Source organism: Pocillopora damicornis, chromosome 6 (genome assembly GCF_964200805.1).
Source record: "Pocillopora damicornis chromosome 6, jaPocDami1.2, whole genome shotgun sequence".
NCBI classification, from domain to species: domain Eukaryota; kingdom Metazoa; phylum Cnidaria; class Anthozoa; order Scleractinia; family Pocilloporidae; genus Pocillopora; species Pocillopora damicornis.
The window spans coordinates 3,826,193-3,852,704 of record NC_142675.1 but is presented as its reverse complement, the minus strand read 5'-3'; the positions used below and the strand labels follow the sequence as shown (position 1 = coordinate 3,852,704).

General features: G+C 38.5%; 3 protein-coding genes across 4 annotated transcripts; 1 reads left to right on the top strand and 2 right to left on the bottom strand.

Moving 5' to 3' along the window:
• Positions 1 to 217: 217 nt before the first annotated feature.
• On the bottom strand, positions 218 to 1,963 carry LOC149043498 (uncharacterized). The gene is made up of 5 exons (XM_089210289.1): positions 1,848 to 1,963; positions 1,583 to 1,701; positions 1,163 to 1,271; positions 855 to 964; positions 218 to 738 (listed from the first exon to the last, which is right to left on the bottom strand). The coding sequence occupies exons 1-5, from the start codon at positions 1,920 to 1,922 to the stop codon at positions 588 to 590; spliced, it is 564 nt and encodes a 187-aa protein (XP_089066415.1). The 5' UTR covers positions 1,923 to 1,963; the 3' UTR covers positions 218 to 587.
• A 2,111-nt stretch (positions 1,964 to 4,074) lies between these two features.
• Positions 4,075 to 5,253, bottom strand: LOC149043497 (uncharacterized). Its single transcript, XM_089210054.1, has 2 exons — positions 5,115 to 5,253; positions 4,075 to 5,013 (listed from the first exon to the last, which is right to left on the bottom strand). The coding sequence occupies exons 1-2, from the start codon at positions 5,214 to 5,216 to the stop codon at positions 4,075 to 4,077; spliced, it is 1,041 nt and encodes a 346-aa protein (XP_089066180.1). The 5' UTR covers positions 5,217 to 5,253.
• A 2,849-nt stretch (positions 5,254 to 8,102) lies between these two features.
• On the top strand, positions 8,103 to 19,247 carry LOC149043496 (uncharacterized). 2 transcript variants are annotated; one of them, XM_089210261.1, is made up of 7 exons: positions 8,103 to 8,473; positions 8,860 to 8,953; positions 12,550 to 13,268; positions 13,456 to 14,127; positions 14,957 to 15,145; positions 15,773 to 15,796; positions 16,571 to 19,247. In XM_089210261.1, the coding sequence occupies exons 3-7, from the start codon at positions 12,563 to 12,565 to the stop codon at positions 19,057 to 19,059; spliced, it is 4,080 nt and encodes a 1,359-aa protein (XP_089066387.1). In that variant the 5' UTR covers positions 8,103 to 8,473; positions 8,860 to 8,953; positions 12,550 to 12,562; the 3' UTR covers positions 19,060 to 19,247. The 2 variants fall into 2 exon arrangements, with proteins under 2 accessions (XP_089066387.1, XP_089066388.1); XM_089210262.1 differs by lacking the exon at positions 8,103 to 8,473 and having other exon boundaries at positions 8,501 to 8,953.
• The last annotated feature ends 7,265 nt before the right edge of the window (positions 19,248 to 26,512 follow it).

The window sequence follows — 26,512 nt, the reverse complement described above, 5'->3', positions numbered from 1 at the left end:
CCATTAGTCTTGTAAATGGTTGGTAAATGGTTTATCAATCAGATTGGAACATACAGGGTAAAAAAGGGCATTTTATCACCTGCTTCTGGAAGTGTGTCTTCAATTTTCTCTTCAGTAAGTTCTTGTTTAGTATTTTATCTTTTGCTTGTTTGTGTGCCTTTTGGTTCTTTCTTGTTTTCTTTACAATTACAGTTTCTGAAAATATTGGTTCCATGGTTCTTGTCCAAAAAGATGTTTAATGAACATGACATATCTATTTCATCAGTTTCTCAGCAAATGAGTGCCTAAATCAAGGAACATTTGCTGTGACTGTAACAAAGAAGTATTACTGATCACATTCAGTCGGTCAAATTTTAACTGACTTAAATGATTGGTCTCTTAACAGTACACATCTTGGGCCCTTTTACTGCATATTCTTTGGAAAAAAATGATTTAAATTATATAGCTTGCTTTAGAAAATACACTTTCTCACAATTTTTTTCCCTTGAATGTAAATTTCAACAAGCTGAGCCACAACTCCATCACATACTTTAAAAATGAAAAGACTCCCAGATAGGTTGTTATTTGTGTGTATTTTAAGTGTATGATCATGGACAATAAAAGAAAGGATTTTGCAATGCTGTGGCAAAGTTCACTCCTAAACAACTAACATGGAAGAACTGTCCACATCTATCGCAGCCAAGCCAGTCTTCATTGTCATCCATTTGACACACCTTGCAAACAAGAACATCCCTTCCTCTGCCAAAAAGTGAAGTAAAAGTTCAAAATGATTACTTAATTCTCAATTTGTTTTTTGGGATTAAACACAATACACAGTGGTGATTGTAATGATAAGAAAGGCATAATTATTGTACCTCAAAATGTCATCGTAACAGCTGCCAAACAGGTTGGATAGAAGCTTCATCCTCTCGATAGAAACATTGACCTTTGTGATCGGTCTGTTATCACACAAGTTCCTGGCAAACTAACAATAGATCTTGCAGTTATATTACATATGATGTAAGATTGGTTGATGTAGAAATGTAAATATTCTGATAATGTTTCTTTAAAAACTGCTATGGAATGACATCATAATGTTTTGACTGTTTAATGTCAAAGATATTGATGGAATTGGTACCTATGAGCTCACTTATCTAATGCTTTATACTACTCTAAAGATTACCTTACAAATAAGTACTCCACAGTTGAATCCATCAGTTTGCTGAAAATGGGGTGGCTCGAGGCATGCCCACTCTTTACTTTTCCAGCCTGTTTTGATGTCAGCAGCCTCACTACAGAAAGATTGCAACCATTTTCATAAATGCTACTGGATATAGCTACAAAAATGAGTTATGAACATTGTCTCAATATTAATTCCTGGCGATTGATGGGATCAATTAAGTTAGGTTTAGTTAAGTTTATGTTACATGAAGTCACTTAATTACTCATATATATATATATATATATATATATATATATATATATATATATATATATATATATATAGCTGAAAAATCATAAAAACAATGTGGCCAGTACAATGGCCATTCATAACTCTCACAACAATGAAACACAGGGTCTTGCTGGGAATACAGAAACTCACCTTATGTTATTTATAAGTCTGTACAGGCTGGGATTGGAAGCTGCTGTTATTTCATTTGGATGTTTGTTTCCATGAATAGGATCAATGTAGACACGGATAGATTCCTTGTTATCTAAAATCTTTGAACACATTTATTTTATGTCGTCAAAACGAAGTCCTGAGTCATGTGTACAATGTTCAATTTATCTAGAGAATATAATACAAATTTTAGAGATGACTATTTTATAAAAAAAAATGTACAGTATGAATAGCATCCTCGACTTACCAGTAATGTCCAGTGATGTCCAGTGATATTCATTGGAATAATAATTTTTTCAATTCCATGGAACCTCTCGCCCATCCACAATCTACGGGTACTTGCCCCATGTTTCACCAACTGACAAAGGGTACTGTCAGCAGCAAAGATTTTTTGGTTGAGTTTTGTTAGTTTCCACAGTGTACCATCAACGATCTACAAAGAGAAGCACAACGACTTTAACAACTGAAGATATACAAAATTAATCTTTCAAATAGTTACTGGAAAACAGTACTGCTCACCGTATCAGTTAACCATCCATCTACAAAACTAGGGATTTCCTCTTTAATTTTCTGTGTTTCTTTTGCAGATAAAGTGCCAGGAGGAAGAGTGGCTAGCAAGTCAGAAACGGTTACTTTGAATGGCCCTACTTCCAGTACGGAATCGTGTATACCAGTGTTGACTTGCAAGGTCTTAACTCTCGTCTCTGCGTCACACAACTATACTTCTGACTCTCCTAGCTGAGAAGGCCTGTATATACACCATAACAGTAGATCAAAAGAATAGTCTAAAAGGTTGATAAATCGTTCCCTACTTAACTGATAGAATATTCGAAGAGTTATGATCACTGTTCTGTATTACTACATTCGATAGAATTATACCTTAATGAGATACGAGCAGAACTCTCGTGAATTGTGCCAGTTAGCTCATCATTATCCATGTCGTTATCCGCATCATTACACAGTTCAAGTTCATTATCGTCATCAAGAGACACATCACATATCGAGTCAACCTGCAAATAAAACATTGGCACATACAAGATAAACATTTTACACGTTGACATAAACAGTTCTTTCAATCGTTGTGAGAAAACAACGGATTATACCAACCTCTTCTAATTCCACAGCACTGTCTTTGGAATTGCCCTCATCCCTTGTCAAGTCTACAACCACGCCCCTGTCCTTCCTTCTCTTGCTGTGTCGTCTGCGTTTGGGAAGTGTCTTATGTTTAACCTTGTGGTAGTCTACCTCTGTAACTTTGAGCTTTTTTTTTGCAGGACTCTGTCGAAGAGGAAGGCCATTTTCAAGAGAGGAACTTTGACGGAGATCCTTTAGCAGAGATTCCACAGTCTTGATAGTATTCTCAAGGATACCTGAATCATCGACCACGAATGTTGCTGATCTTAATTCATCGACTCTTTCCTGAAGGCGCTTTCTGAGCTTTTCAGTTATTAAAGGTTGCTCGTTGTCCTTGTTTTTTTGCCGGGAAGAAGTGCCACTGGATTGAGCAGGTGCATCATATTCATCGGAAGATGAGGTGGGGACTGTTGTTTCTGCACCGCATACTTGACTGTAAAAGTCATTTCCCTCGTCCGTTGAACTCGGTTCCGAGGTTGGTTGTTCGTCAGGATCGGCTTGATCAAAATGCACGGTGTCCAGAGTTATGAAGACGCTATTTTTGTAAGAATGCGGTAAGCTGTTAAAGCTCCACTCGTCAAAGAAGTTGAAAACAGCAAAAAGGTGTTTACAAGGGAAATGCGTTTTACGCCAGCTTTCACATTTGGCTCCAACAGCTTGACAGCAAACAGCTTCGTACTGTTTGAACTGCTTTTGACGAGAAATTCACCCTTTTCTAAATTGACACATTTCACGTCATGTTCGGCAAACTCAGCAGCCCCAAAGTTACTCCTGAGGCAGTGTTTGACGAAATGAGGAGGACGGTTGTGAAGATAGTCAGGTATATCGCGCTTGAATTCACGATAAGAACCACTCAGCTGAAGGTTGGTGTCCAGGTAGTGTTGGTAGGAATCAGGGATAAACGACTCCACGATCATCACCACTATTCTAAAAACTGATTTGTCGAGTGATCCAGGCAAATACCTGTATTTGAACAACTTATTCTGCGCTTCAATTCCATTGTTGGTATTCACGATGTTAACGGCCTGTTGAACACGAAATGCATGAGCCCAACGATCGGAACAGTCCAAGCACACCTTCCCGCAGTATTCTTGTACTTTGGGATTTCCTAAGTACAACGTCGACTTTCTCAGGCTTTCCACGGCCTTCTTGTAGGACGTCTCCGAACGAGCACGAGCAATTGCTTGCATCAGTTCTAGAAACATCTTTTGTTCCCCTACGGTCAGTCCATTTTTGCCGGCTTTGACCCATCTCTGCCACGCCTGCTCGCGGTGAAAATCGCATATGTATACCGCAACATCTGGGAATTCGCTTTCGATAGCATTTATTTCCGCCATCGATTAATCTACCATAAAATACTTTGGTTTCCACGTAGGATTCCAGCTTTTGATGATATGAAGGGCTTCCGCGATGCATTCATTGTCCTCGTTCTGGCAGAGAAATTCGGCTACAACCTTATAACCCACATTGGTGTGGACACACACGAAAAACAAAGGGATCGCATACTTAGTCGTTTTGTAGGTGGCATCCATAAGTACAAGGTCACTGCCATACCTGAGGAGAAGCCTCCGCTGCCATTCTTCTTGGTGTACGAACAAAAACTTTGTCTCGTCGCCATCCTTGACCTCGTTCCTTGTCCTGAAGTAGAACTTGGATGATGGGGAGTCACGCCTCCATTGCTCAATTTTGCGCTTTAGTGACTCTTGATCATCACCGCAGTATTTGCTGGCGCTGATTGCTCGAGCGATATGACTTCGCAAATCCTGGCGACTGGGGTAATATCGTCGGTTCGACTTTCGGGGTTTCTGATGACCTTCATGACTTCCAAACATTCCTTTGTCGACGTATTGCTCCAAGCATTTCCGTACCACATCTGGACTAGTTATATTTTCACTAACCAGCTCGCGGATCTTGCTTGCGATTTTCGGATGGATGGAGTGACCTATTGTGGCGGCCTCACCGACAGGATGTACCTTGTGTGCTGTACTAAGGGGAAGCCTGAAATAGAATCTTGTCGTCGTTCTTAGGCGCTTTCCCGTCTGCTTGTCATCCTTTAATCGCTTGAGAATCCCGGCTTTTGCCTTCCGTAGACCTTTCTTTGACGAGCACTCTTCAGGTTCTAAAGTATAATCAGTGTACAGCCGTATAGCTCGCACTTGCGGACTTGCTGGGCAGTCCAGTTTTCTTGATCCTTGAACTTTAATGTAACCTCCGGAGCTGGCTAAGTAATCGTGTCCGGAGGTATTTTGAGGTTTCTGTTTCTTTCCACCTCGAGAATCCTATATTTTCATAGAGAAACAGAAAGTAATGATAAGGTTCTAAGCACTCTATGCCACGTTTTTGAAAATGTCGTAGCAAACCGTGTCAATAGTATCCTTACCGCCTTTGGTCCATGCAGGCAATGTCTTGTTTCCACGGTTACCACTGAGAATGGGTGGGCCAGACAGGCAATAGGAAGGTTGCCAGACTTTTGCTCAAACATGGGTTGTACTAAAAAAAGACGAAACTACCGACATCATAAAGAGAGATTTTACAAAGCTGTTACATAGCGCGATTATTGAAATATTGAAAAACTTTCCGCAAAGCAAAAAAGATGATTTTTTTTCCAAATGAGATTTCCGGCACTTGCGACTGGAGTATTTTATAAAGAGGTTGTCAAAACGACATTTATTAAGTTTTCTTTTTATGTTAACCACAGACCCCAGAGCCCGGTGTTTTCCAAGTATGTTCGGAAATTCTCCCTTGTGTTTTATTTTATGTGTAATGAATCCCGAAAACTCGATATCTTTTTCATTATTTCAAATGTGTTTTTTACACTATAGATCTTTATTTACCTTCGTATAATAATTTACTCCCCAGACATCAACTGTTTTATGTTTCTACCCTCGTGTCATTCTTGGAACTTGATTTTGGTAAATTAAAGATTTCTGGAGACTCAAGCTTTCATAATTTTGGGCTGCTTTCTTTGTTTTTCAAAAAAAGAGGAAAAAGAGTGCAAACAAAACAGATCCGGTCCACACGCGCATGTTTTTCACAGCGCCTTGTCTTTTCTTCCAAACCCATGTAAGCTGTTAAAAACCTTTCGGGCCGAGGTTAAAGAAAAATGTTATCATTTTTAGACTAAGAAAAACGCTTTATTAAATAGTCGCTAAATCTTGACAACCGTGAATGATTGTTGACTTTTATGACGATGATTTAGCATTTCTTCGTACTCATTTTCTCACCGGTGGAAGTTGTGCAATAGTCTGTCAACGCACGTGTGGAACGGATACTGTAGATGCCTTCGGATAATTACCGAAATTAAAATCCTGGCCACTTGATGGCTAAATTTTATTGAACTGTTGCGACATAATATTTCGCTTTCATTTCTTCATTAAAATATGGACGTCGCATCTGGGCTCCATAAATGACTAGAATATTTCCGCCTTAAACAAACAAAAGGCAGCGAAAGGTCAAGTTGTTTTGTAATATAAACATGAAAACCCTGGCATGGCCTGCCTTGACTGTATTCGTCCTCTGTTTTGCGCAATCGTTTTCCTTTTCCCGAAAATTGCAAACCTAAAATGCTCAAAAGAAAAAGTAAAGAAGATTGAAAATACCATTTTCGGATGATCTCCGTGACCTTTCCTTGACCTCTGTTGTGGAGCGCACAAAACATGTAGAATTCAATGTGGTGAATTGCTCAATGAGATCTTCCTTTCGTTCCTCTGTCCCATCTAAAAACCCGTAACCGTAGTCACTATCAACGCGTACCTCGCAGAGGTTTGCATAAAGAAACTCGATTTCCTTTTTAACTAGCGTAGATTGTTTGCCAGAACTATTTGGATTACAGCTAAGGCCAGTAGCCCGCGTTGCAAAAAATTCGGATGACATCTCGTTAGCAAGGCAAGGTCAATGAGCCCTGATAGGGACGTGACTTTAAGTAATAGCGCGGGATTCTTGCCGCTGGTTATAATTAACAGCTGATTCAACCCTAGTCCCCAAGTTGAGCTCCCCTTAGTTAGTTATTACTAAAGTGGGACGACCGCTGACACAATAAAATCATACTGCGGAAGGGGGTCACAGAGTCTACGTGGGAATTCGCGACCCTAAGTTACGAGAGGAACTGCACATTATAAGGAATAGTACAGGGAACGAAGTATGGTCGATTTACAACGATACATATTTCGAAATATGAACATTTTTCTCGTAAAATCAATAAAACTTACTCATACCCTGTGTATCCGTTGTATTTTCTGGCGATTTCTGCCGTTTTAAGCTTGCTTTACCATCACTGTTGTTCACTTTTATTACGTTGATGAAATCTGTACAGAGATCACACCAACCAACTCGCACGCAAAGTAAGAAGACTATATTGAAGGCTTGAAATAATATTGCGATCGATTTTCATCAAGAAATGGGCCAGGAATATTCCACAATAGTGCAAATAATCGTGAAGGCGGATCGCAGAAAAGCGATTGCGTGACGCTCGGTAAGCTGTAAGATGACATGTTATTATATACCAGACGTAAAAACTCTTCAGATTCTTAGTCTGCATTTTGTACCCAGTCTGTAGTCTATATTTTGTATCCGGTCTGCAGTCTGCTGTCTGCATTTTGTACTAACAGGTATATTGGTTACATTTATTTGCAAAACACACATAATCTACCACAAAATACCTGTGAGTGAGGTAATTTGACATTTTCGTTCTTTCTCACAGTAATATTCTTCTCTCCTTTTGTAAGAATGTAGACATCACTCACAATGTTTCAAGTAATCCACACACCCTACAAAAAAGTAACTCTTGCACGCATAGCATGCCTATGTTTTGAAATAGGTGTATGCCCTTGGCCAGACTTGAGCGCACTATTTCAGAATACTTGTCCGACACCTGTAGTATCACTACACTTGATTCCAAGGATCCAGTACCATCTAGGTATCCCAGTTACCATTGTAGTTGTATGGATATTCTTTTCTAATAAATACATGATCCAAAATCCCGTGTTTTTTGTGTATAATGCTATTATGTCAAGTATTGTTTACACAATTGTCTTGTCACAGGCGACCCAAGGTCACGTTTCGAGAAAGAGCCAACGATTAATTCACGAACGCATCACGCGTTGTGTGACTCAGAGTAAGTCGTTCCAGGAACCGTTGAAAATTTGAACACGTTATAAGGAATAGTATAGGGAACGAAATATGGTCGATTTACAACGATAAATATTTCGAAATATGAAGATTTTTCTCGAAAAATCAATAAAACTTACTCATACCCTGTGTATCCGTTGTAGTTTCTGGCCATTGTTGCCGTTTTAAGCTTGCTTTACCATAACTATTATTCACGTCATCTACTTTTATTACATTGGTAAAATCTGTACAGACATCACACCAACCCACTCGCGCGCAAAGTGAGAAGACTATGTTGAAGGCTTGAAATTATATTACGATCGATTTTCATCAAGAAATGGGCCAGGAATTTTCCACAATAGTGCAAATAATCGTGAAGGCTGATCGCGGAAAAGCGATTGCGTGACGCTCGGTAAGCTGTAAGATGACATGTTATTATATACCAGACGTAAACACTCTTCAGATTCTCAGTCTACATTTTTTACCCACTCTGCAGTCTATATTTTGTATCCGGTCTGCAGTTTGCTGTCTACATTTTGTACTTACAGGTATCCGTGGCACAAATACAGTTTATTTTTGGTTACATTTATTCGCACAACACACATAATCTACCACAAAATACCTGTGTGTGAGGTAATTCGACATTTTCATTCTTTCCCGCGTTAATAATCTTCTTTCCTTCTGTAAGAATGTAGACCACTTACAATGTTTCAAGTAATCCACCCACCTTAGAAAAAATAACTCTTGCATGCATAGCATGCCTATTTTTTGAGACAGGTGTATGCCCTTGGCCAGACTTGAGCTCACCATTTCAGTATACTAGTCTGACACGCGTACATGGAGTATCGCTACACTTGATTCCACGGATCCAATACCATCCAGGTATCCCAGTTACCCTGCTCACAGGGTCTAGTTTTAAATTAATTTATTGGGATACTGGAATATTAAATAACTGTCGTGAAGACTAAAACCTTGTTTCTAGTCTTCCTCGGTTAACCTATTTTGTTTTCATTTGACAGCTGTCTTCAACATTGTTGAGTTGCGGGTTGGATGCGGTTGATCTATACTTCGAGAGACTTATTTGACGTTGCTAAGCTGACGATTCTCGCCAAGGTAAAGTAATAGATTTACCATATAACTTTTACCTCTATTTCTGTAACTACCCGCGAGGAAATTGTGTCTTTAGACAATGTTAAACCTCGTAGCTAATAGTGCTTCGTTCAGCACTTCCCGTTTGTTGGAAACAGGTTCATATTTTCGAATCCATTGGGAATTGTAATGCTTGATATGTTTAATATCACCAGTTTTTGGGGTTGACTCCGTTATTTGTTTCCATATCACTGAATTTGGCTGGATTTTCTTGGTTGGATGTAAGCATTTTAGAGTAAATTGATCTTCTCAGTCTCTTAGAACTTGAGACGCCGTGCGGAAACATGCTCGTCATCGGACAAATGTCCGGAAAAATTTTCAGGCTTTGATGGCAACAAACAACATACTTTGGATGCCAGAATCGACGGAAATTTATTATACTCGGAAAATAGTAATCAAAATACGAAACAGTTTAGATTTCGATCCTCAAATAACACAGATATAGTTTTGTAGTTCCCGTGAGATTAAATTGAATGTTTATCTTGTGGAAGATGTTATCGATCTTCCTTTGATAGCGCTTAAGTTTAATGTGGATTCTCTCCATATGAAAGCTAATCACGCTGCCTCACAACAAATGATATTTTTTACTGCTAACTTCAACTTGCATACCTAGAGCTTTGAGAATTTCAGCATCAATGTTGTGTACAAACAATGTTTTATCGAGGAGGTAATTACTCTCCTGGAATCAGCCGAGAAACAAAATATTGATGTTTTTTTTTTCATTCCCACAATGAAAACGGCAAGTGATTGAATATTTGTTGTCAGTAAATATACCTACACCCTTTGAAATGGAGTATGTGTAGACCAAGGAAGAAACCTTTGTAACACTTTTCCTCTTATTGCACAATGCTGCATTGCTTACCAAAAAAAGTGATTGTTTTAAGTATATTCTCAAAGGGGATATATATACCATCAAATGAGCAGTTGTATTAAGAGCAGGATTCTGAATGTCTATGGTCTATTGTCTGATTGCCTATTTTTTTTGCAAGGCAGAAATTGACAAAAATTTTGCAATTCCCAATTTCTGGAAGTGGTCGCATGAAACTAGTATCCTTTGACCAAAACTTCATTGATTGACACATATGTAAATCACAAACGCATTTCTCTCTATTAAAAGATGAAGAAAAATTATTGCTTATATTACTGGGTAAGAACGGATCATCATCAAATGATCAAATTTGCAGCTCTTGGGTTTTTAAGTAAGTTTTGAATTTCTTTCTCACCAAAACAACATACTATTAGTGTTTTTTTATATTGTTGGTACATTATCAGCAGGCTTCTATGCAGCTAGTATCAGCTTTTAGACGTAAGAGGCAAAGACTTTACTTAAATAGAGCTCGCTTTTGAAACTGTCCTTGGTCGAGGAATCCACATCCAGGGGAGTCATGGTTCGACATTGAGACCATGTATCGTACTTTGCTTTCTGTTTTTCCTGCCAATCTTTTTGGTTGCAGCTTGCACCACTTGTGCTGGCTTCTATAATTCCATTGGAAGGAGAAGTTCTGTTGAAGTCAATTGTTCACTAAATTTGCACCAGTTGCTGAGCCCAGGATACAAGTCAGACAATTGGATAAAAATATTGCTTGAATTTTTCGTTTCCCTCAAACAAAAACAAAGGACCAGATGGACAAGGAAAAAATTGTGTCCTGCCATGGCATATGATAAACTACACTAGTAGCCCACAGTGTATTGTCATCCTATGTTTTGCATAGGATGACAGCTAAATGGTAAAAAAAATAAGATTGTTTGATTAGCCAAAATTTGGAAGCCTCCAAGGCAGGACATGACTCTTTTGAACATTGGCAAAACTTTAGCTATTTGAAAAAATTGGCCAAGTTTTTAAAACTGGGGATTGCACATATTTTGTGTTACTTGTTGACAGATTTTTTAGCTTAAACAAACCAAATAAGCTCTAGTGTGATGTGGTCCTATATTTAATAAGAAAGGAGTGTGATCTTAGGAGAGCACCATGTTTTTTTTGGTCAGTGATGAACATTGCCATTTACTAACAACAGTGGGAGACATATTATTGCCTATGATCAGTGTACTGGACTCTGGGTCCAGAGGTCTGGATTCAAGACCTGCCTGAGTCAATGTGTTTTGTTCTTGGGCAGGACACTCTACTCTCCCCATGCCTCTCTCCACCCAGGAGTATAAATGGGTACTGGTGAATTGTTAGGGAAGCCTGATGAAATGCAGGGGGGGAACCTTGTGATGGACTAGTATCCTATCCAGGGGGGAGTTGTTATTATCCTCGTGGCTTTATGCTAAGGAAACAGGGACAACCTCCTGCTAGGGGGGCCAATAGGCTCAAGTACAGACTTTTTTTGCTACCAATGGCAGTACCTCTAATCTCACAGGGTAATTCAAAAATTTTCTGAAATTTTGTGGGATGTTAGAGGCAAACCTTGTGGAGAAAAAAAAGATGGAAACTTGTTTTCATCATGGCCAAGGTAATTTATTAATTTCTCTTCACAGAAGAGTAAATAAAAAACCAAAAATGCTTGGAATTACAGTATTGCTTGTGTATATGTTAACTGTGCAGACAAATTTCATATGCTCAGATGCATATATACAATTTTTCTGTGTGCAGGGTTGAAAAAAATGGGCAACTCTTGTGCCTTTGTTATTATGTGCTATAAGTATTGCAAAACTGGTAAATATGTGACTGACATGTATATATGGCTGAGAGCCAGAAAGGACACCTTTTTGTTATTTTGACAAATGAAAGCTGTTTTATTTCTGTGATCTCTCAGGAGAAGTCTTTGGATTAAAAATAAACTTTAATGCATAAAAAGACTCTAATTAAAATGAACAGTATCATGGTTTTTTTATGGAAAATCTAAACAGGTATAATGAGTCTTAAGAAGAACAGTGCATTTTCTTGAGATTTGTACTGTACTGTGTTGGTTTAACAGAATTGTGTGGGTTCCCCCTACTCCATTTGACTTTTAACCTTTAGCACCCTAAGACATTGGTATTCATATTATCCACACTGGTCTCTTTACATTTCCTATGGAACAGACAAGGAGAATGTGTTTGACAATCAGGAACTTCTTAAATTGGTGATCATTTCCTTTATTCTTGTGACCTCTACATTTGATTCATGAGTGATACTGTGAGGAGAAATTAGAAGCCAATCACTCTTAGGGGTTGAGGGGTTAAAAAGGAAGACACATCACACTTGTATAAATTTGTTCGGTGATAATTCTGTTATCATAATAATTTTTCTTATTATTATCATTATTATTCTTCTTTTCTCCTTCTTTCCCCATCTAGCGCGTGCTTTGTCACGTTTTTTCGTATTTAATATTCAAATCGTACGTAAACAATATGACGTAATTTGTAACGTAATTTCATATAAATTCAAATGTACAACCGTTAAAATCGCATTTACAACTGAAGATGACATAAGAATGTCGAAACATGTCTTGCAAACTAAAAGTTGTGGTTTCTTTATTAAGAGTGATAATAAATGTAATTATGTTAAGTATATGGAAGGACATTTTGGCACTGGGAAGTTCAAATAATGACTTTTGTGTGTGTATTTTTCTTTACAGAAGACATGTCCTCATGGCTTCTGCCACTCCATCAAATCCTTCTACTAAAGGAACCTCTAATTATGCACAGCTGTGTCGCCTTCTTGTTGAAGTTGGATCACATGTGCTAAGGGAGATCTTTGACAGGGTATGTTCACCAGAAAACCTTAATGCAGTTCTGACTAATCCCACAAACCATGCCAAATTACAAGCACTTCGAAAGAAGGGAGTCCTGAGTACCTCCCAGTGGCGCAAACTGTATCCTGTTGTCAAATGGTCAATTTCCTCTGGGAACTTTGACACTTCCCTTCTGCTATTTCTTCTGAGGAATATTTATGGTCTGACTCTCCCTAACTTCAGCTGGAATAACCTTCCTCTGATAACAGACACCACTCCAGCAGCTGACATTACTCGCATTAAGATCCTCAGAGACAAAGTTTACAGCCATGTTACTAGTGGTTCAGTTGATGATCCAACTTTCAATTCCTACTGGAATGACATCAAAGACACCTTTCAGGGCATCACAGGGGCCCGCTATCAGGATGTTATCAATGATCTTAAAACTGATTGCATGGATGCTGATATTGAGAAAGACTACCAGGAGCTTTTCAGAGAGTGGCTGAAGGATGAAGACTGCATCACAGATAAATCACATGAAGATGAAATGGTAAAAAAGGGCATGAAGGAAGATGACCTGGAGGGTTCCATCGAGATATATGAACATAATTTGGGGAAGGAAGGTTTGTAGGATTTACTTTTATTGATTGTGAGTTTGAAACTTTCTCTTTTGTATCAATAATGTTAGGTTAAGTGGATTGTGAAATATAAGGAATTACTTCCAAAATTTTTGTTTGGAAAGTCATAGGTGCACTGTATATGTAAGTATATCTTTCTTATCCGAAAAAAAACTACAACCTTCTTCCTCAGGGACAGCAATAATGCCAGGGGAATATACATCAGCACAGCCTGGCAATAGCAGCCCACCAGAGCTCAGCCCACCAGAGCTCAGTGTGAAACTTTCAGAGTTGAGTGATCTTTGCGCAACCTCTAATCCTTGGAAAACTGTTGAACTTCCTGTTGATATTCTTTTATTAACAGTGGAGGACTGTGAGTTCTTAAGCTGCTTTGCCTACCTGAAGGAACCCTTTAAGAGTTACCACATCAGTACTGGCTATGTGTACTTTGGGTGCATGGGTGATGATCAAGGAAAGAAAATTAAAATTGCATTGATGAGGTGCTCCAAAGGTCCTGATGTTCCTGGGGGTTCTTTGTCTGCTTCAAAAGATGCCATCTTGCTACTGAGACCCAAGGCTATTTTTTCTGTTGGTGCCTGCTGTGGTTTGAACAGCAAAAAGGTCAAATTAGGAGATGTAGTTGTTTCAGCAAAGCTTATAACAGCTGCACACAAAACACCCCTTGGCAGAGATATTGGTAACCTGATCAAACATGTGGCTGATGGGTGGAAGGCACCTTTACAAAATGCTGATGAATATGATGTCAAAGTGCATGGTGATGGAGTTGTTCTGAGTATCTCAGATGCAAACAGAGATATGATTAGGAAACATCCTGAAGCAATTGCAGTTGAAATGGAAGGTGGAGGTAAAAATCATAGCAATTCAAATGATTGATGGGCCAAGAACTTTTGCACTTGAAGCAAGTATTTTGAAAAACGCTGCTCTGGTATTGTCTCTGCTGGTCCAAGAACTAGCATATACCATATAGCATGCCAAATTTGCAGGAAGTACATATTGTGTAGTTATAGTGATTTTATGTTTGGCTGAGGTTGGTAGATTTTTTTGCAGGTGAAGGTAACTGAGATGTCTTCTGGATAGCTAAATTGAATGTGCTCCATCAGGATGTCATGAATTGTTTAAAATTTGTCATCTGAAAAATGTAGAAAGTATCTTATTTGTTAAATAGTTTGAGAGTTGAGGAATAGTATCACAGTCCCTGTTCACCCTTAAACTCCCATGAGTGACCAAGACAGAATTTCTCCTTACAGTATCAGTATGATATCAAACAGGCAAGTAATGAGAAAAGAACAAAGAAATGTCAAGTAGGGGATTATTGGTTGATCCAAAACCAAATTCTCTTCACCTACATCATGGGAATTGTGAACAGACATTAAAGAGAATTAATAAAGAGATCTTAGGAGTGAAAGGGTTAACTCTAACTGACAAAAGTTTGTCTTTTGAGAAATGTTGAAAGTTACTTATGAAACAAGGTGAAGCCTGAAGAATAAGTTTACAGTCTATTATTGGTTGGGAAAAAAATTATATTTCGGTACTTACTAATGTCTTTCTGCAATGTGCATGTTTACAAGCAGCTAGAGTGTTAATCTTTTGAGCTTTGATTGAACAATTATTTTAAGGATGCTAATAAAATAAACTTAATATAATTAGTTAACAGACATGAGTGTTTTTTTTAGGAGTGTATGCGGCCGCCCATGATTTTAAGACAGAATGGGTGGTAGTCAAGGGCATCAAAGACTTTGCAGATGAAATGCAGTCTTCAAGTAAAAAATGGAAACAAGTTGCCTGTGTGATGGCAGCATCTGTTGTGGCCAACATTTTGAATGATCCAGTCATATTCCAAGGCTGGCCTCACTTTAATACAGGTATTGCTTCCTGTCTCAACGTTCTCTTTTTACAAGGATCAGTCTGACTTAGATCTAAGTTCCCACAGCATATTTTTGAATGGATTGTAAATCAAGATGATTTATTCAGTAATAGTTCACTAATAGAAAATTAAGTCACTCTTATTTTGAGTTTACGTACTAGTAAGTTTAACAAGGCCTCTTAAGGTGGTGGGAGAAAAAACTTGTGGTTAAATTGAGTGATGTAATGATGAATAACAATTCACTCCATGAACCAGGTGAACTGGCCTGTTTTCTATAGTTAGCTTGGTTTATGTACCACAACCAAAATATAGAAAATTCAGAGGCTAGTGACATTTGCCAAAGTGATTTGAAATTATTTATACATGTTCCTAGGCCAATAAGCAACACATCAAATTGTTTTAAACTAAAAAAAATAGAATTATTATCCGGTACTGAATGTGCAACTGTATTTTTATGTTGAAACTATTGGAATGAATAGAGAAGTGATAAATGCCAGCAAGTTTGTTAATAGTTCTGTTTTTTTTCTTTTTTTGGAATCTGACTTAATATTAGTTTGAGACAAATGAATCAGTAATATAAATTGGTTTAAAGAGACAACATTTGTTTGTTTATTATTTCATTTAGGTGCCAATGAATTACCCTCTCAAGGTAAGTCCAACATGTCTTGATGAGGTATTATGCAGAGAATGATAATAGTACTACAGACAATGTTTAAGACAGTGATATCTGTGATGATAATAATAATAATTATACTGAACATGTGAATGGTAATGATAAACAGTGAACTGATATATGACTGCTTTAACTCTCATAATCAGGTATTGTTATCAAATGCTGATAAATAAGTACAATTTTAAAAGGCGGATCCGGGATTTTTGTGAGAGAAGGGGGCCACAATTTTTGTTTAGAAAACAGAAATCTTTGTTTTACTCTGAAACCACCATAGGCTTAGACTTTTATGTGGAAAAGTAATTATTAATTGCTTCATATCGGATAGTAATATGAGGTCCTGTTGTTTCAAGAATCTTAGTGTCAGACAATTGGATCTGATGGGGGTGAGGCCAGGACCTCTCAGAGGGGGGCGTTCCTCCCTAAACTGTCACCGATTTTTTAAACACTAGAGGGTCCGTGAGTTGGGGCTCTGATATCTAATACTGGAATTGTTTCTCTGTGAAACACCAGATTTTGAAATTTAAAATTCAAGACTAAGCTTCTAAGGTGTAGAACTATGTGTTGTATTAATGTGCCTTTACTTTGTTATATTTTTTTCATCAATAAGAGTAAGACCAATATAGCCTAAAATCTTTGTCTTAAGCACTTCTGTACCTCAAAACAGTTAAACCCTGTGGAGCAAGAGTGAAAGTACTTAAACTGCTACCCTCCTGTTCATATTATTTATTACGTTCCTTCTTTATATTTCAGCCATAAGTGCCTACACTTCAGCTTTAAAGTCTTCAATTATGGGCCAAACGGAGTTCCAACCGAAGCTTCTTGCCTCTCGCACAATTTCCAACGCGAAAACAGACGAAATATTCACTAATCTTCTCATGCAACATGGAAGAAAAGCCCTCATTATGGAGGATGTGATATATCATTCAAGGAGAAAAACGCTTGAGGACTACGGGAAAGTGAGTGGTACTCCAATCAAGCATTGCCGTGAAATATTTTTAGGCATGGTTGATGATCAGGAGAGTGCTAATTCTATTCTTGTCGTTGGAAAAGCGGGGATTGGGAAATCTCTGTTTTGCCAGAAGGTAATTCGCGATTGGGCTAACAACGAATTATTTCATGGACGAGAAAGCTTTGAAATCCCCAATTTAAAATTTGTGTATTTGCTTCCTTTCCGTCAATTGAATTTGCTTAAGAATAAGCATTTGACTTTGAAAGAAATCTTAAACTTTTCCTTGGTACTGGATGACAAATGTAACATTAACGACTCAACATTTGAGTACATTGTAAAGCATCCCAAGGAAGTTATGATCATCCTTGACGGCTATGACGAGTATTCTCAGAAAACCACGATTGCTGAAAACTTAGAAGAACATCATCCCAATTGCCCTCAATGTAAAATGCAAGTGGCTGCATTATGTTCAAAACTCATCAAAGGAAAAATCTTGAAAGGGGCTATCGTCATGATTACCTCGCGACCTGATGAATCGGACAAGATGGGAGGAGTCCGTTTTAAACGGTACGTGGAAATTGCGGGATTTTCGTCAGAACAAGTCAAAGAGTACATTGAGAAATACTTCAAGAACAACGAAAATATGAAGAACGCTGTACTTAAACATGTCATGAACAATGAGGATCTTGTTAGTTTTGCTCATATTCCTATGCTCTGTTATCTGTTGTGCTTCGAGATGGAGTATACATTAACCGAATCAGAAAATCCTGATGACCTTCCTGTCTTAACAACCGACATTTACACCAAACTTCTTGATATCTTTGAACTTAAGCATTGCGCCGAGTCAGAATACAGACAGAAAGAAATTCCAGAGCAATTCAAGCCCCCTCCTGTCATCAAGAACACATTAGAGAAATTATCAGAACTAGCCGCTAAACTGCTGCTTGAAAGAAAGCCAACTTTTGATGAAAGCGAGATGGAAGGCGAGTTTGAGCTGGAAGAAGTCAACAAACTGAAAGGTAGCGGTCTTCTTCACAGTGGTCAGTCTTTCAGGACAGCACTGATTACAACCACGAAACACTTTAGCTTCACACATCTGACCGTCCAAGAATTCTTGGCTGCTGGTTGGTTTGTAAAGGAAAATCGTCTTCCAGACGCGAGATGCTCAGCAATGGTTTTCCAGTTTATGGCTGGCCTTTTGTCAACTGAGGGAAACGAGCAACTGATGGAAAAATTAATACATTCACCCTTCATGGATTCCTGTCATAAAGCGACGTGTCTGAATGAGTATCAAAACAAAGAATTCGCTAAAAAGTTCATCAGGAATAATCCCCAAGAGTTTTTTGATTTCAACGGCGTCATGGTTTTTAAACGTTTATCAGATGTAGATTGCATTGGAGTATCATTTGTGTTGGACGTTATCAGTGAACTAAATAAAGAGGAAGCTGAAGAGGCACAACACAAATGTTCTGATGAGTTCGTCACAGTTAAGAAGTTAGAATTTATATCACAGCTACATGTATCACTGTCTGGAATACAACGACTCTGTAATTCACTGAACAATGAACACTGTCTTGTGTCTAAACTGAACTTAGTAGAATTTAACTTGACTGATGAATTTGTTGATGTTATTAACAGATTGGTAGTAAGCCGGAAGTTAACCACACTTAGTACGGTGAATATTGAGATCACTGATACCGGTTTTTCCAGTCTATGTAAAGCTTTACAGCATCCAAGCTGTAACCTAACCACACTAGATCTGGGGAATGATGACATAACTGATACCGGTGTTGCCAGTCTATGTGAAGCTTTACAGCATTCAAGCTGTAAACTAACCACACTATTTCTGTGGAGTAATGATATTACTGATATCGGTGTTGCCAGTTTATGTAAAGCTTTACAGCATCCAAGCTGTAAGCTAACCGCATTAAATCTGGAGAGTAAATACATCACCGATACCGGTGTTGCCAGTCTATGTGAAGCTTTACAGCATCCAAGCTGTAAGCTAACCACACTAAGTATACAGTATAGTGGGATTACTGACACTGGTATAGCCAGCCTATGTAAAGGTTTACAGCATCCAAGCTGTGAGCTAACCACACTAACCGTGCGAAGTAATAATATCAGCGATACCAGTTTTGTCAGTCTATGTGAAGCTTTACAGCATCCAAACTGTAAGCTCACCACACTAACACTGCCTTTGATTAGTCATGAATGTCATGCAATTCTTAAAGCTATAACTCGGAGACACCGACCAGCTTTAAAGCTGTCTTTTGGGGAGTTTTATTAACTTAAATAGTTTCATCAATTTTGGTAGATTTTTGTATTCAAACAAAATAAATAGTTGCAAGTCAAATATTAATTTTGGGTCAAAGAGACTTACTAGGTTGGCGAAGTATTTTAAATCGCCGGAGTGAAAAGCAACGCTCAATGTAAATAGAACCGCAAATATTTTGTAATAAAGGTTTTTTTACTGGCCTCATTGTTTACTGTACTTGGTTTGTGGGTGTAGACCACTCAAGAGTTGTGACAAGTAAGACTTGGGGTCGGGGGAGGGTGGGAGGGTAATCTTCCGAGAGGCCACTGTTCGTCTAAGGAGGCTTTAGGACAGGAACGTTTAGTTAAAGTTTCTCGAGGTAAGAAAAAAGAGGAAAATGTCTTTCTGTTTACCCGATTCTGATTTAATTTTTGGTGAAAATACACCCTTTGGAATACTGGAAAAAAGAACTTTTTTTTTTGCTCCTCTTTTTTTTTTGTTTTTTTGTGTTTGTTTTTTTATGTTGCTTGCACCAATCAGATCGTTTAGGGTATGTATCTCACACCAATCAGATTGCCGCACCAGGGTATGTATCGCACCAGTGAGATCGCCTCATCGGGGTATGTATCTCTCACCAATCAGAGCGTCGAAGTAATGGCGGGATCCGAAGAGAGCGGTTCGTAAAATGGAATCTTGTTCTGGAAAGAGAAATGTTGGCTTTTCTGTGTTTTTAATGTGTATTTTACCGCGCTTTAGGAGAAATGCGATACCACTGGACAAATGAAAGATATCAGATTACCTATAGTAAACGTGTTACTCGTGCTGTGAAAATGGTGGATAGTTGTTCGAGAGAAAATGGAGTTCTGTAGCGCGATCATGATTATTATTCCTTCACGACGAGAGTGAGTGGAAAAATTCTCAATCAAATATTGCTTGAGGTGTTGATGAATTGCACCAAACATTTTGATTTAAGCAGTTCTTTAACGGCAAGCTGTGTTGCAAGATCCATGATTTGTTGAGAGTGCCGATTATATTTTATATGGAGAGAGTGATCTTGTGGAATCGTTTATGTTTGGCCATGTTTATTTGATTATGTTATCTGGAATGAATGTTTTTCGGAGGTAAGTTAATATGATGTGATCTACCAACGTTGAAAACATATCAAGTCGAAGGAACAGTTTGGTCTCAGTCCGCATTTTTGTTTTCAATTGTTTCTCGAATATTGCTCGTGTTAAATATTCAATAGTGACATATTCTCATTTACATCTACATCTACTTTTATTAAGTTGGTAGAATCTGTACACACGTCGCACCAACCAACTCGCCATCGCACCAACCAACTCGCGCGCAAAGTGAGAAGATTATATGAAGGCTTTAAATTATCTCAAGAACGATTTTGATCTAGAAACGGGCCAGTAATATTCCACAATAGTGCAAATAATCGTGAAAACTGATCGTGGGAAAGCGATAATGCACAACGCTCGGTAAGTTATGAGATGACATGTTATCACATACCAGACGAAAAAATACTTTAAGAGCTAATGTCAGGAAGCATCAAACAAACAGCGGCAAGTCATCCGAATTTGTTTTCACACCTACTTTCATATTTTGTAGCCCAATATGTTCTAATAATTGTGGTGTAGTTTTTTGTAAAAATTTATTTTAGTTTTCGAGAAATAATTTTTTTCGTTCGACCGCCCAAATATGCAAATTTTCCCTGTGAATACTACCCGAGTTGTGTGACCTCGTGTAGCGAATGTACTAGACCTACGGTATTTCTGTGAACATAATCCTTTGTTTTATCATCTAAACTTAATCTCCTGTCGTTATTGAAGCTGGCAAAGAAATATTTATTTTTTAGTGAATATTTTTGTCTGACATACTTTTCCTATGTCGAAAGTAGCATCAAAACAAAGACAGTTTTAACAATGACCGACATGACAGAATCTACTGAGCTTCAAGCTTTCAAAAGACCAAAGGATGGTTATAAAGTTACTGTAAACATTTCCTTGTGTATTTGTGTTGTTCTATCTTGAGACGAACTCAAAGTCGGCAAAATGTACTTGATAGCGACTATGGAATATACATGGTGCGCCTACTTGTCGCCACCGTTAACTAGAATAAATCACTACAATTAGCAAAAAATCTAACATAACAATCTTACCTTGTTTATTTATGATTTTATTAGCTGTTCCGATGATCACGTTAATTATGCTCTACCACATTCTAGCCAGATTTAAGTTCCAGTTTATGTATCTTCTCTATCTTATTATATCAGTTGCGTGACAAGCGTGACACAGAAATTCGAATACGAATCAACCTCCGAAATACCAAGAGATGTGTTTTTTTTCCTCTTTGCATGACATCTAGAAAAACCTTTCAGGAATTACTGTATTCAGAAAACTAAAATGTCTAGATCCATCAATGATTCCAGACCAAGTCGTTCCGATCCCTTGCGTGATTGTTAATTTCAAGTCACTTGCGGAGTTGCAAGTTTTCAGATCCAGAAAATGAATTTGATCTTGTTTTGTCGCGTGCCGGTGTCACAGCGGATTTGGACCCCCGGTCCATATCTGCTAGCGGATTTGGACCCCCCGGTCCAAATCCGCTAGCGGATATGGACCCCCCCTTCGCAGATTTTGACCCCCCCCCGCCAAATTTTCCTTTTAAGCATCCTTTGTATCATATTTGGTAACTAATTCTATTTGCAAGCTTTCTGTCGATGTTCTTTTCAATCACAACACAACATTCCTCGATAAAGGTAAAAGAAAAACCAGCCATTTCGTTCCAATTCTACCGCATTTATTATAGCGAGTCTTACTGTATACGTAAGAATCAGATGTGAACAAACTACTGCATTCGAACTATTGAAATGGTTACGATAAATCTTTGCTTCCTCTGAAGCGAATCAACATTGATACGAAACGTCATAACAATAGTGGAGACTAATGCGTCCAGTCATAAAAATAACTGGAGACGCCAAAACATATCGATGATTTTACGAATTGCCCCACTCACAGATCAACTCTCGGTGTTGGGTGGAATCGTGGTTCCAATAGCAGATGAAGGGTGCCAAAAGAAATGTCCGGCCATGGTTAAGGTAGGGTTAAGTCGATTCCAAAAGCTGATGGGGAATTGGCAAGCGTGTATCACAGACAGTACTCAAGATGTCTGGAAAATTCGTACAATCTGGCTTCGGTAAGTAGGCTTCTTACCACCGTGAGCAAAATTACGCGTGACATCAGACTTAAGTTTCGATTGAGAATTGGTCAATAGGCTACCAAAAATTCAGACAGAGGCGGAGTTTTCTGAACTAATGTCTGAACATTTTGTTGGCTTTCCGCCGTCTGGGGAGACGCGTAATTATGTACACGGTGGTAAAGGGCCCTTCCGTACTAGCAACTAGACGCTGACAGAACTTGTTTCTCTTCGCCAGAAATAACATCAGCATTCCCGGGGGACCCCTTTACATAAGAAGGCGGGCTACGCGCCTGGAATTGCGAAAGCGACCGCTATAAAATTATAAAAAGTACTTAAGTCTTATCCGTGAGGGAGTGGTAACAATTAGCCTGTAAAAACAAGTGTTTATGTCCTTTTCTGTCTTTTTCAATGCTTCCCTCGCTCTTACAGAGGATTCATACAAATATGAGAGTCGTGCCGCGTTTACATTGTACTGGTAGAAAAGGTCGCCCAGAATGAGTGTTTCGTTCTGTAAAACCCCAATAAACTCACTCAGAAATGACTCGTTTCGAATAAATTTCATGCTGGTTATTAGCTGCCACTGAAACAACGATTAGTGAAGAAAGCACATATTTTAATATTTTCAATTCAACGTAAACAAAAATCTTTATAAATGGTAAATATTCACTTGTGTCGGTATCAATTATTGCGTGACTGGCTTATGATATAAATGAGGGAGGGGAAAACACAACGCAAAACCTGGGCTCCTGTCAAAAAGTTATACCCAGGCGTAATATAATAATCGAAACGGCTAATAAAATCATTAATAAACAAGGTAAGATTGTTATGTTAGACTTTTTTACAAATTGTAGTGATTTATTCCAGTTAACGGTGGCGGCAAGTAGGCGCACCATGTATATTCCATAGTCGCTATCAAGTACATTTTGCCGGACTTTGAGTTCGTCTCAAGATAGAACAACACAAATACACAAGGAAATGTTTACAGTAACTTTATAACCATCCTTTGGTCTTTTAAAAGCTTGAAGCTCAGTAGATTCTGTCATATCGGTCATTGTTAAAACTGTCTTTGTTTTGATGCTACTTTTCGACATAGGAGAAGTATGTCAGACAAAAATATTCACTAAAAAATAAATATTTCTTTGCCAGCTTCAATAACGACAGGAGATTAAGTTTAGATGATAAAACAATGGAATATGTTCACAGAAATACCGTAGGTCTAGTACATTCGTTACATGAGGTCACATAACTCGGGTAGTATTCACGGTAAAAATTTGCATATTTGAGCGGTCGAACGAAAAAAGTCATTTCTCGAAAACTAAAATATATTTTCACAAAAAAAACTACACCACAATTATTAGAACATATTGGGCTACAAAATATGAAAGTAGCAGAGAAAACGAATTTTGGGCCACTTGCCACAAAATTTCAAATTTGTTCGATGGATGCTGACATCCTCTCCTAAATTCTCAGTTTGCATTTTGTACCCACCCTGCAGTCTGTCGCCTACATTTCGTATACGGTCTGCACTCTGCATTCAGTAGCCTGCAGTCTGCATTTTGTACTAACATGTATCCGTGTCATCAATACAGTTCATTTTTGGTTACAATTATTCGCACAGCACACACAATCGACCACGAAATACCTGTGAGAGTTAATTCGACATTTTCGTTCTTTTCCAAGTTAATACTCTTTTCTTTCGTAAAAATGTAGACATCACTTACATTGTTTCAATTAATCCATCCACCCAAAAAAATAACTCTTGCATGCATAGTATGCCTATGTTTTTTTTTTATGAAGCAATAAGGCAGTCTGCCATTACTCTGTACCAACCATTCCAAAAGTGAGTCATCCTCGTCGAAGTTGTCCGACTTCGTTAGGTTAAGTTCCAGACGAATTACATGTAGAGATCTGGATCGAGAGATAGAGTAGTAGGTTAAATTTCTAATTTGAGAACCCACCTTATTTAGAATGCACCGCCGGTTTTAACCTTTTAGGAGGAAGTTACATTAGCTTGCTGTATTGGAACTTAGACTTGTTCACAGATCGGGCATTTAATATCTCGGGTCAGCTCTGTTAGTGCCGCTCGACAAAGACGCAAAATGATGATGGAGAACAGTTCAAATGGAAAAACTTCTTTTTTTTAAGCGAGGTCGTATGTTTGGCGTTTTACAGAAACGGTGAACTTAATACTGAGCAAGTTTTCAATAACGTCAGAAAGCTTTGATACTCTTCCTTTACGAGACCTAGTGCGAAAGCAAGCACTAAACGAGCCAGTGCAGAATCAGACGACGACTTGCCTTTTTCAAAACCAGCTTCCAAACGTGCTAAGACGGGAGCGAGTTTCAACAACCTGCGGAACAGAATTTGCCTACATGGAGACACGGCGCGCAAAGGCAAAGAAGTCCTTTTTTGCTCTTAAAGGAAGTAAGAGGGAATCAAAGTCGTCTGTCAATATGATACGAAGAGCATTATTAGTCAAAACCTCCGATCCCAACAACATGTTTGGGAGACCTTATGAGACTGATTCGTAGAGAAAACTCTTTCAAATTCAACCACATAGTCTATCTACAAACACTAGTAATAACTATAGGAAAATTAGCTTAATGATCCAGAGCTTCTGTGGTTATTGATCATTTCCATAATTCTCATGACCTTAGTGCGTGACTAAGGGGTAATATTGTAATGAGAAATTAGATGCTAGTCGCTCTTAGGGGCTAAACGGTTAAGAAGGGTTTTGTAAAATGAGAGGCACTACGCTTACTGAGAACTAACTCGGTTTTTTGAGTTAAAGAAGAAAGAGTTTTTAAGGGCCTGTTTACATGGAGGTGGGGGACCCCAGGTAGTTGAGGTAACTTGCCTAGGTGGGTTAACCCGCCTGTCCATATAATTTCTTATTTTATTTTGATCACGTTTACATGATAGGTAGGGTGACCCGCCTAGGCGGGTTGCCCGGTCTGTCAGGTAGAGTAACCCTGTCAGCCGGGGTGACAATTTGCCATGCAAACGTGTCAAGGTACCGGTGGGATAACCCGCCTAGCCGGGTTCATGGAAAAAAGCTCAAAAGCGAAACATGTATGTTTTAAAATTTTGTACATTTCCTAGCCTTCTCAAAGCAGAAATCATCAGAAACCCCAACGGACACAAGGAGTGTAAAATTTTCACATTTCGGAAGATTTAGCGTTGTAAATCGACCATATTTGGTTTCCCAAACTATTCCGTATAACGTATTGAGTCAACGGTTTCTCGCAAAACCAAACACTGCGTAACCTCAATGCCTGACGCTTTCATGAATAATTACATGCGTCCGAGAATTAATCATTCGTTTTTTTCGAGATGTGAGCTTGGGACGCCTCTGCTCAAATTCCTTAATTGCAAGCGCAACAACAACCTCAAGAAGCCTCACCCCAGCACCCCGGGGTTGTAAGATTGCATATAAACGCATTCTATTTTTCGACCACGGTTAGGCGGGTTACCTCACCTATCTGGGGTCCCCCAACTCCATGTAAACAGGCCACTAACTCGCCTTATAGAACAAGGCTACCCTCAGAACCTTGTCGAAACGATCATAGCCGATGCACAATTCTCATCACACAACTCGGCTTTGAAAAAAAAACCGAAATCATCAAAAAAGATTTTGCCATTCGTCAGGACTTTCAACCCTGCTAACCAGAATCTCAAAAAGATTCTAATGAAACACTGGCACCTTATTTCAGGCAACAATAACCTGGTGCAAATATATCCTAATCCACCGATCGTTGCCAATCGGAAGGTCAGGCCTTTTTAAAGGAAGTTGTTTTAACAAGAGAATCTTTTAAAAAAGACTCTTGTTAGAACAACTTCCTTCACTTTAATTACACAACAGCATTTTAGAAGTTATACACGATAAGGGTCTAGTGAAAATACTACAAGACAACACAATATTTTCAGCCCTCCGCTTCTAATAAATACTACTTCCTCCTGATAACTCTTCCTTCGGAATCTGAGCTTCTATACAACACGGAAGGCGACTCGGTATTTTTTTTTTGTCGTAAGCTCATGACAAGACGGAGTTCTTTTTACGTTTTTACGGATTGGAACGAAGTCTTGGTCCATAAAAACGCAAAAAAGAATGAGATCAATATTTAGCCATCTTGACCGAACAAGCTTAATATATAAAGGATTTATTATATAGAAAAAAGGTTTTGCTTTATTGAGAATCGAGAGCGACTTGCTTCTCCTTATCAGCACCTTGAAAAATGTATAGAGAGCAGCATGGAGAATATGCATACTGATATTAGGGTGTAAA

Bases quoted from the DNA above. Each gene is read 5' to 3' on its own strand.
- LOC149043496 (XM_089210261.1), top strand. From the start codon at position 12,563: ATGGCTTCTGCCACTCCATCAAATCCTTCTACTAAAGGAACCTCTAAT. The intron at 14,128-14,956 runs GTAAAAATCATA...TGTTTTTTTTAG, and splicing joins AGTTGAAATGGAAGGTGGAG to GAGTGTATGCGGCCGCCCAT. The intron at 15,146-15,772 runs GTATTGCTTCCT...TATTTCATTTAG, and splicing joins CTGGCCTCACTTTAATACAG to GTGCCAATGAATTACCCTCT.
- LOC149043497 (XM_089210054.1), bottom strand. From the start codon at position 5,216: ATGTTTGAGCAAAAGTCTGGCAACCTTCCTATTGCCTGTCTGGCCCAC. The intron at 5,014-5,114 runs GTAAGGATACTA...ATGAAAATATAG, and splicing joins GCCTGCATGGACCAAAGGCG to GATTCTCGAGGTGGAAAGAA.
- LOC149043498 (XM_089210289.1), bottom strand. From the start codon at position 1,922: ATGGGCGAGAGGTTCCATGGAATTGAAAAAATTATTATTCCAATGAAT. The intron at 1,702-1,847 runs GTAAGTCGAGGA...ATGTGTTCAAAG, and splicing joins GACATCACTGGACATTACTG to ATTTTAGATAACAAGGAATC. The intron at 1,272-1,582 runs GTGAGTTTCTGT...ATCTTTCTGTAG, and splicing joins AGACTTATAAATAACATAAG to TGAGGCTGCTGACATCAAAA.